The following is an 11,514-nucleotide window of genomic DNA, read 5'->3' on the forward strand; positions in this document are numbered from 1 at the left end:
GAAATTAAACATTTTTAAATTTGAGGATGAAAATTGAATTTGAAACAAATTTTATGGAAGAAAAATATATTTCCTCTATTAATTTATACTTTATGGTATCAATAGATTTAACACAACCGAATGATGTTTAATATGCATAAAACAAATCGTTTCCATGGTTTATTCTCTTTATTATTCTTCTCACCATTAAATTGTGCCCACTATCCAATTAAAAATATTTATATAAATTTTTTTTTTGCATTAATTGGTAAATTTTTTGATAGTTGAATATGAAATTTAGGGTTCAATCCCCGTTTACACTAAAAACTTATTAGTGTTCTCTAAAAGAAAAAAAAAACTTATTAGTGTAATAAAGGACTATCATCACAAGCGGACACTATGGATTGAAACTATTTCAAAAAAAAAAAAAAATCTAAACAAACCAAAATTGTCTAACTAGTATCCTCCTTGGCTCTTTAATTAATTAATTAATTTATTTGGTTTGGGTAAAATAAATAAATAAATAACCTAAGGTTGGTATACCTCTTTTTTTTTTTTTTTTAAGCCCCCCAAAAAAAAAAGTTCCTTAAATTAATCAAAGACAAGCCTCCAAGGCAAAAGTTCCTATCATCGAATCTAGTGGAGAAAAATATCTAGACCCGTTGGACAAGTATATGTCTAAAAGTATTTGGGCTAAATATATTCTATAGGCTATAGCAAACGCTTAAAAAGCACTTATAATCGGTCATCCCTGACGACAACACAAGTTACACAACCATGGAGGAAACAGTACGAGAAAGCACCGATTTGACTTTAAAAATATATAACAAATCAATAACTTAAGGCATAATAAAGTGTCATAACTCATGATAAATTCATATGAAAATAATAGAAATAACCCCAAAAACATTTTATCACCTTAATTATGAAAGTAATAATAATTATCAATAGATAAGGGGTCATGGCCCCAAGTCTGTTGAAATTTCTTTAAATAGTAAGAGTATATATAAAATATATATTTAAAAAAATATTCAAACAATCCATACATGATCCCCAAAATTAAAAATTATTTCCCAAAAACTATTTAGTTCCACCTAAAAGATTGCTCTTTTTTTCTTTTTTTTCTTTTTTCTTTTTTTTTTAACCATCATTAGATGACTTTACAATTGAATATTATTAAGTCACTATTGATTACATATTTTTATGGCACAATAAATTCTCAATTACAAGATTTAAATCATTGGTTTAGACTTTTAGTGAACATAAACATAATGAATTTTGACATTAGGACTTCAAAAAATTGTTAAATATTTTTTAATGGTACCAATGGCTAGTAGGGACTAAAAAATCAATTGTCAACATGATGTAGTTTTTTAGAAGAAGAAAAAATGATGTCATTTTAGCTTAGTTGGTACTTAATGGACACATCATCACAATGCATTGACCGAGAACTTAAATTGTAATGAAACTTTACGTTAGAGATACGGATCCAAAATTTGAAACTTTAGGGGATAAAAACACAATTACTTCAAACTTCAAAGGTGTAAATTAAAATTTATTCCTCTTTTTTATTTCTCTTTCGGTAAATTTACAGAAATTTAGTGAGTTTGAACCCACATTTCATCATTTCTTACTGAAAGAGGTGCTGTTTCATCTAGGGTTCACCGGCTAGCTTATTTGGTTAGGCGCGATTTAAAATCTCTTTTTTATGTGTTTTTTAAATTCAATTTGCTTTTATTCAGCTTAATTTTTTAAGCCAAATAAGACAATAAAATTAATTTATTTCAAACAAAGCCCTAACAAAATGATGAGTTCTATTCGGTCTCAATTGACCTAAAACAATTTAATACTCTTTTATAACTCTGAAATTAAAAACCAAATAGAAAATGTATGAGTTCTAATCTAGAAATCGGTATCAACTAACACACAACAATTTATCAAAAAATTTTATAACTTAGGAATTGAAACACACACAAAAACAACAAATAGAAAGAAGAACGAAATTGACACCTTATAAACGTTTTAAGGATGAAATTGAAATTTTTTAAATTTGAGGATGAAAATTGATTTTGAAACAAATTTTATGTAAGAAAAATATATTTCCACTATTAATTTATATTTTATGGTATACCTTATAAACGTTTTAAGGATGAAACTGAAAGTTTTTAAATTTGAGGATGAAATTGATTTTGAAACAAATTTTATGGAAGAAAAATATATTTTCACTATTAATTTATATTTTTTGGTATCAACAGATTCAACACAACTGAATCATGTTTAATACACATAGAACAAATCGTTTCCATGAACGAATCATTTCCATGGTTTATTCTCTTTATTATTCTTTTCACCACCAAATTGTGCCTACTATCCAATTAAAAATATTTATAAAAAATAAAAATAAAAACTTTTGAACCAATTGATAAAATCTCTGATAGTTGAATATGAAATTTGGGATTCAATCCTCACCTACACCAAAAACTTATTAATGTGATAAATGGCTATTATCACGAGCGGACACCATAAGTTAAAACTATCTCAAAAAAAAAAAAATCTAAACGAACCAAAATTCTCTAACTAGTATCCTCCTTGGCTCCTTTATTTATTTTTTATTTTTTTGGTTTGGGTAAAATAAGTAAATAACCTAAGGCTGGTATACCTTTTTTTTTTTTTTTTTTTTTTTTTTTTTTTTTTTTTAAGCCCAAAAAAAAAAAAGTTCCTTAAGTTAACCAAAGTCAAGTCCCCAATGCAAAAGTTCCTATCATTGAATCTAGTGGAAAAAAAATCTAGACTCGTTGGACAAGTATATGTCTAAAAGTATATGGGCTAAATATATTCTATATGCTATAGCAAACGCTTAGAAAGCACTAATCGGTCATCCCTGACGACAACACAGGAAAAGGTACGAGAAAACGCCAATTTGACTTTAAAAATATACAACGAATCAATAACTCTAAATAAAGTGTCATAACTTTTTCTTAAAAAAAAAAAAAGTGTCATAACTTATGATAAATTCATATAAAAATAATAAAAATACCTCCACAAACATTTTACCACCCTTAATTGTGAAAAAAATAATTATTATCAATAGATCGATAAGGGGTCCATGGCCCCTGGTCTGTTGAAATTTCTTTAAATAGTAATACTATATATAAAATATATATTTTAAAAAAAATTCAAACAATTTGTACATGATCCTCCAAAATTAAAAATTATTTCCCAAAACTGTCTAGTTCCACGTAAAAGATTGCTTTTTTTTTTCTTTTTTTTTTCAACCATCAATTAGATGACTTTTCAATTGAATATTATTAATTCATTATTGATTACATATTTTTATGGTATGATAAATTCTCAATTACAAGATTTAAATCATTGGTTTAGACTTATAGTGAAGATACAAATTTTGACATTAGGACTTCAAAAAATTGTTAAATATTTTTTAATGGTGCCAATGGCTAGTAAGGACTAGAAAATCAATTGCCTACCAATTTGTGGTATAGAGTGGTTGTACTTACAACTACTTTTTTTTTAATTTCTATTGTAACTATGTAATGAGTATTTTCAATTATGAATATTATCAAAACTAGATTTCACAACAAAATGAAAGATAATATTTTAATAGACGCTTTGATTTTGTATATTAAAAAGGAAATTGTTGCAAATTTAATACAAAATTAATCATAGATAATTTCAATGTTTAAAAAGTCAATTTTCATTTTGATATATCAATACCATAAAACCCACCACAACCCAAAAAAGATATTCCATTTCGATGAAAAAGCTAGTGACACTTTCGGTTTTAACCAGATTTTTCAGCTTTCCTCGTGAAAAAAATTCTTGGAGAAAAACTATTGCGTGATCCTTCAGCTTCAAGCAAGATAAATGGTAACATAAAAATGGGACCTGAACCTTTTCTTATGTTTTTGTTTTTAAGCTAAGGAAAAATTGATATTGTGGAAACTCATGCCATTACGTAGTGCATGATATCATAGTTGTCACTCATAGACAAGGAATCAAAGATTATGCCAAATGCAAAATTAGCATGTCTTAAAATCAACTTTTAACTGCCCAATTCTTCAGGACTAGTTTTTCTCACCAACACATACATTTCATGACTAAACAAATTAGCAGAAATCGGAGGTCACAACTAATACCACTTCATGAGTCAATCATAAAATTCTGCAATCTATTATCTAACATTCTATATTAAGGAATTGCATTCATTAAAATTTCCTTAATTATCACCTTTGCTTGCCTGTGATACTCATAAAGAATGGTGTGAGAACAGTTTTAGTTTTAACATGAAGATACTTTAATCATTCTCCTATTTTAAGACTATGGGATCACTTTTCATGAACTCACCAGTTGACACATAGACTAGTTTGTCAACAACACCAACCAAATGCATCATTCTTTCCACTATTTATAGAAAGTGAGATATATTCAATTGCTACAACATATAATTTCATTAATTTTGGGGAAAAAACAGACAATGTCTTCGTCCAAACCAGAAGGGAGTAATCTTCTCTAACTCATTAAGTGGCACTATTTACTTGTATCAAAATAGATGATAATTTAAATTATAAGTATGATTGAAAATACAGGTGTATAGTGGTTGAGTAAAATTCGGTAGAGACAAGAAACATACCATACAACTTTTTATTGACCGTTGCTAGTAAATATAGTTACTAAATATGTCTTTTCAACCACTGAAGTATCAAAATAGTTAATAGTACAAGAGGACTTAGAACCATTCAACCCATTCTTCGTGATCATTCATAACATGCACCATGCAAAGAGTAGGCAAAGAGAATCACATCTGGTAAAAGCAAAAGTGATCACTGTTTGTGAGGGAAAAGATTAATGTAAATTAGTTGCAAAAGATAAATAACAATTATCATTATTCATTGTGAAACTAATGTAAATAGGACTAAGGTTACATTATCAAAAATGAGATACTACATGCAAAAACGGATATATGATCATCCGTCATTTTCTGGTCAAGTGTAAGACAACGATGTTGCCAAGAAGCAAGAACAAAACATAATACAAACTGGAATACTAGACTAAAAATTGATAGTTTGATACTGTACAGCTTTGCAACAAAAAGATCCCATGAAAAAAATAAAAGATCAGTCCAGCTGCAACAACTGCCAACATTACTGCATATATCACAAAGTTAACACAGAACACGAATGCCCTACTACTTCCAGTACTTGCTGCTGACAATAAGACTCCTCATCTGCATCAATCAAATGAATTCCAACTTTTATAACAACAGTCACTTCAGCAACCATTAACAGCAACAGATGCTACCTCGCTTCCACAGCCATGCATACAAAATAACATCTTCATTGTCCTCAGACGATGCAAATATGGAGGATAGGAGCCACTGATGCATGAAATTTCCCTTACTAGAAATAAAAATTAGAAACCAAAAACTATCAATTTTGGTTTTACCAGAATCCCCACAACCCTTCTCTTTTTTCTTCTTTCTTTTTTTCCCTTTTATTCCCCATCTTTCATCCATCTTTTTTTCTCTTTATTTTAAATCTCTTCTTCTTCTTTGTCCTATTTATTTCCTTTTAAAAACTTCCCCTAACAACATCCTAAGCTAGATTCCTATATAAGATAGTGTTAACCTAGAAAGCACGGACATGGACACCAGAGCGGGTATGACACGAGCAATTTCTGAAAAATTATAACATGAAACGGCTGGTACGACACCGGTATGACGCTGGTACGACACGGATATGACACAAGTACGAAATAAAGTGTCTGTGCTTACTAGGTGTTAACAGGGCACGAACTATGCAGTTATAGGTCTGCTACAAGTTCATTTTCTTCTCTGCATTCAAAAGTTGCGTGTTCTTCATGGCAACAGCAGATTCCACCTTTGGCATTTGAGCAAGTGGCTTTTAAATCACTCAATGGACAGCAAATGATGCATATTCTACTCCAAAACCAACAGCGACTGACAATATACAATATCTTCTCCATCAGCCATAAAAGCAAAACTGGTAGCTGGCTTGATGAATGATAGTGCACTTAGAAGAACCTTCTTTGCCTGGCCCATCTTGGCAATCAAGTAGCTGATTCCAACAATCCAAACAAAGTAAGTCTAGACAGAATGTTTCCTCATAATCATGGTCCTTAATGCAGCGTCCACAATTGATACAACGTGCTGTGCAGAGTATGCAAGCCCTGCACAACTGAGCAGCCTGATGTTTCCCCTGGCAACTCTCTGCTGGACAATCAAAAACTAGTCTCAATTCCTGGCACTTGGGGCAGACCTCAATATCAATGGCACGATCATCATCACAAGAGAGATATGAATTCCCCCCACAATAAATCTGTGGTTTGCGGGCATTCAGCTGCACACGATTATCTACATTCAGCAAGAATAGCAATTCTTTGAACTGCTCTTCTGTTACACCACGGACACCAGCGATTCTTAAGTGCTTTATTCCAGGTGAGCCAACAGACTTGAAGGCCCTTAAGTTATTCAACATGCCATCAGCACTAAGTCTGACACATCCTGGCACACTTAGCTGCAGGCAAGAAGAGAAAATGTGTAAGTTTATTAACCTTGGAAGAACAAAAACAATATAGAAACAAACCAATAATGAGTCAACATAAAGTTCAAGATAGACATGATGAGCACAAAGAACAAGGAAATCTCTAACAACAATTACAACAGTCAGAAGTTATTAGTTTGGTCAACTACAATTTTAAATTAAAACCAATAAATTAAAATCAACATGGTACATGTGCAGCATCAAGAGCTGCAAAAGATGTCAAATTTTGTGCTTCATAATTTCCAACATAAATAGAATGGGATCACCAAATGCAATCCTAAGAGGCCTATGTTTTACACATGCCTTTTTTTCAGATAATTAATTGCCATCAGAAACACAAGAAATCTTTCAAAAGAAATCTGAAATACAATATACTGCTCAAGTTGTATGGGATGTCCAAATACTCTATATGATTTGATTGACATACAAAAAGGCAAAATACTATATCGAGTCACGCATATGAGAGAAAATAATATATGAATATTTATGTATTCTTTGCTACATGTAAAAATACTACCTAGAATGGAAGAATAGACCATACTAGCCATAGTAACTTAAAAATGAAAGTAGTTTCAAGGATTATATATATTCACAACCTAAAAATAAAAATAAAAGCATCTGTTAAAAACCATAAGAAGTCCCAACAATTATACCAGAGATATAAACAACATATGATAAGCATAAAACCTATTTCTTAAAGCATACCAATTAAGTCACAAATACAAACCTTTGTCAGTCTTGGATTGGTTTCAAGCACACGCTTCAAACCACCATCTGTGATTCTCATGCACCCCAATAAATTCAAGCACTGAAGAGTGCCTTGAGCCCTGTCAGCTAACTTCAGAAGAGCATCATCAGTGATCCTCCCACTCAACGGATGATCGATGTTAATACTCCTCCATAGAAGAGGATCACTCCTGACCATAACACGCAAAGATTTGCAAACCCTTTCTACATTCAGAAGGTCCTGCACACCCAAATAGCCCAAAGCAAAACTCATGGCATCATGAGGTGCACCTCCTTCACCATCAAAACTAGTTTTCCCATTCCCAAAATCCTTCAATTCCTGAGCCCCTTTGTTACGAAACCAGTTGCCCAAATGGCTAAAACTCATAAACTCATCCACATTTCCATCCAATCCAAAAACACCCTCAAGCAATCCAGTCTCAACCCCACCACAACCATTAAACTCATCACATGGAATTGATAACCCACCAATCTTCATGTTACCCAATTCTGGTTCAAACTTCATAGAACCATTCCACACCCAATTCAGCCCTGTGAATAGCTGATGATAATCACCCATCTTTTTCTCAGCATCATCAACCCCAAAACCAATAGAACCCAAATCAGATTTCTCTCCCAAGTTTTGAAACCAACCCGTGATCCTAATCCTAGACTTTATATCCATTCCAAAAGGATCAATAGGCAACTTGTCAATAACATCATCACCAACCGGATCACCATAAGCCAACTCAGACCCATCCATTCCTTGGCAATAAGAGGCCTCTAATTCAGACATATTCTTGATTGAACTGCAAGAAAAATCTAGAGGCATTCTTGATTCTTGGGGACCAAGAGAAAGAACAAAAACCCTATGCCAAAGAGACCTAGTCTGAAACAACAAACTCAATCAGACCCATAAATTTTTTTTTTCTCCCCCTGAAAAAGATAGAAAAGGAGCCTAAGGAGCCTAATTAATCTAAAGGAAACCCTGGCAACAAACCCCAAAAGAACAAAAAAGAAAAAGAAAACCCTTGATTCCTGTGGCAAAGATAACAAAAACAGCACTAGAAATCAGATTGAACAATTGAGGTAATCAGGGAGTAAATGAAAGTTCAAAACAGACCCTTTTGAGGAGGATGAAGCAGATCAAATTAACATACCAAAAACAAGGAAATTAAAGGGAGACCAAGTGAGAACTGAGAAGAAAGAAAGGTTTTTTTTTGGGTATTTGGGTGTGTGTGTGGGTTTTTTTTTTTCTTTTCTTTTCTTTTTTTTTTTTTTTTTTTTTTTTTTTAACAAAACCAGGTACAGAGAGAAACAGAGGGAAGCTAATGAGATATGGGCTAGAACTGGAAATTGTGTGTATGTGGGGAATGGGGGTTAGTGAAGAGGAGAAAGGTGAAAGACAAATTCAAGCGTCTCTTGACCCACACAACCACAAACACCAACACCAACACCAACACCAACACCAATGTAGAGAGAAAAACAAGGATGACAAAATATAATAGGAAACAGAGAGAGAGAGAGAGAGAGAGAGTGAGTGTGTGTTTGTGAGAGAGAGAGAGAGAGAAGGAGGCGGTGAGGAATCAAAAGCCCCAGATCCTTGACCAATTAGAATGTGGGACTTCGCTTTCGGGGATTGGATATGTCTTGGATTGGTTCAATGACTTGTAACTTGTAAGTTGTAAACTAACAACTTTATTATTATTTTAGTTTTGCTTTTTCCCTTTTTCTGTTTTTTTTTTTTTCCGTGTCTTTATTTTTAAGTTTTCCTTCTCTTTTGGGATTTTTTTTTTTTTTTTTTTTTGGTTTTTGCTTTTCTTTCTCTCTTTATTTTTTACTCTATATTGTGTTCTTATCCCTACGATTAATATATTCTTTGTAAGAAAAAAAATGTAAATTTTTAAAGTAAAAAAATGATAACAAGGGAAACTCTTAATATCAAATATCTTGTAATAATGTGGAAAGAGAAAAAAAATTACGATTGGCGGACAAGATTAAGGTTGTTGCCCATGTCTTGTAGGCCAATTGGCACGTCTTTCTCCTTGAGTGAAGAATATTTGGAAATCGAATCTTCCTAACCCTCTTATCTATCTTTTTTCCGTTGATTCAGTTTATGTACAACTTCTTACAGCTTTGTTTCTTTTTGGTATAACTGTACTTTTTTCCAACTTATATTCTAAGCTAAATAAGTCGATAAAATTAAGCTATCCTTAACCTATAGAATTATCACCCAAAAAAATGTTGTTGATAAAAAAATTAAAATAAATAATAACAAATAGAGTTAGAATTACCATATATGCTATTGTTGGTTAATTAATGATGTACATGATATGTGGTAATATTAGGGCCTTTTATTTTTAAACAATTTGATAGTGACAACAATGGAATGGGGATTTGAATCTAGATATTATCATTAAAAATAACAAAAGATAACTAATTGAACAACAAAACTCTTCGCAATATTAGAGATTTTTTTTAGCATGATAATATTAGGACTTGATTGTAATAATAACAAAGGTAATATTAAAAGCTTATTGTAAGGACTCAATTTGTAACGATCCCAAACTTGTATTGGGTTCGAACGCTAAAGACCCAAATAATAAATTTGTAGAGCGTGGATATAAAAGAACTAGATTAATTTCAAAAGAAAAACGATTAAACTTAACGTTTCTAGATGGATTAATACAAATTTTACGATCAATTTATCATTGAAGCAAGCTAAGTTCTTTATTTTATAAGATTTTCTTCTAGGCATCAATTGTTCAGAAGTTCCGATCCTTTCTCTCAATGCATTCTTCCATGTTATATACTGCCATCTTGGTGTCATTTTCACCACACACGTGTAGGTTGGATTCGGGGAATCACTTCCTGTCCCATCCAACACTTCCAGGAACCTTCAACCAGCAACTGTAAGGCTGCTTCATCACTATTCAGGCATCACCTCCACATTAATGCGGCCAGAGAGTTGGTTGAGAGGCAATTAATGTAGAGGCAGCAGTTGTTAAAGATATTTGTTTATCTTTTCTTTCTTACCCTTGGTCCCATGTCCCACCTTTAGTGGTAATGTAGCTCTAAAGTGTGTTTGTAATAATATGGCGTTCAGGTCGTCCTCGGACACATATTGCCGAGAAGGATTTTGTCCTCGGACGAATACTGGACCCATCTCATGTGATATCTACTCCTCTTTTCATTTAGTTCCCCTTATAACCTTATATGAGTCTCCTCGGATGGTTTAACGTCCTCGGATAGGCCACAGACCCAGTTAACACGGTTTTAATAATTATTGATTAACCGGCCCCCACACTTATCTATCTTGATTTTTTTTTCTCAAAAATATATGTAACAAAGAGTTGTTAGATGTGGGCCCAATGGTCCCACTTACTTTAGCAAAAATGAGAAGTAGAATCTTTTTTTTCTTTTTTTAAGAGGGACTCAGATGCAATTGCAAATTAACCTAATGAACTAAATACTATTACCACCCCAAAATCAAACCTCATTGGATTTCTCTTTATATTATCCTTTGTTTAAAAGTTTGTAATGGTGAAAAATAGATGAAAGGTTGAAAAGAAAGAAAAGTTATCCATTTTTTGTTTATATATATATATATATATATTTAATCAATTAAAAGAGACAGGAATAGATATCTCTATCATTCTTTTTTTTTTTTTTTTTTTAGTCTATCATTCTTTAGTTGTTAGGTGGAAAGAAGAATATATATATATATATATATATATATTTGACAATGGAGTGAAACAGTTGATAAAAAGGTTTTGTAGGGGCATGGGGCCCAAGAGCTCATTATTTAGGTATATAATGGGCCTAAGGCCCAAGCCGAGGACTAGAAAGTGTCCAAGGAGGGTAAACATTGTCAAGAGAGCCCATGTTAGCAAATGAAGAAATCAGTTTTGATCATAACGGCCTAGGGGGTTGTGCCGAGGATGAATGCCTCCTCCGCTAACCAAGGCTGAGATCCGTAGGGGTGGTCTACTGTCCGAAGGAACGTTCCAGGAACATTCTGTTGATACGGATAAGCACTACAGGAACACAAAACAGGGAGGAGTCCTAAAATATCTAAGGAGAAAGCTGCTACCACCGCATTGAATGCTTTGCAACTAATTTTCTGGCCACATTAATGTAGAGAAGACCCCTGAACAGTGTTGCATTGGCTACCTCAATGAACAGAGGGATTGAGAGGGTGTCCGATGGGACAAGCACTCAAGTGATGGCT

At 32.6% G+C, this 11,514-nt stretch overlaps 1 protein-coding gene across 1 annotated transcript; it reads right to left on the reverse strand.

Moving 5' to 3' along the window:
* Positions 1–4,893: 4,893 nt before the first annotated feature.
* Positions 4,894–8,911, reverse strand: LOC115976509 (F-box protein SKIP14). The gene is given in 3 exon segments (XM_031097813.1): positions 4,894–6,025; positions 6,027–6,530; positions 7,285–8,911. Coding segments are annotated over 3 exon segments (1,428 nt in total). The 5' UTR covers positions 8,116–8,911; the 3' UTR covers positions 4,894–5,932.
* Between the last annotated feature and the right edge of the window lie 2,603 nt (positions 8,912–11,514).

The sequence above is a fragment of the Quercus lobata genome, chromosome 2, assembly GCF_001633185.2.
Source record: "Quercus lobata isolate SW786 chromosome 2, ValleyOak3.0 Primary Assembly, whole genome shotgun sequence".
NCBI classification, from domain to species: Eukaryota; Viridiplantae; Streptophyta; class Magnoliopsida; order Fagales; family Fagaceae; genus Quercus; species Quercus lobata.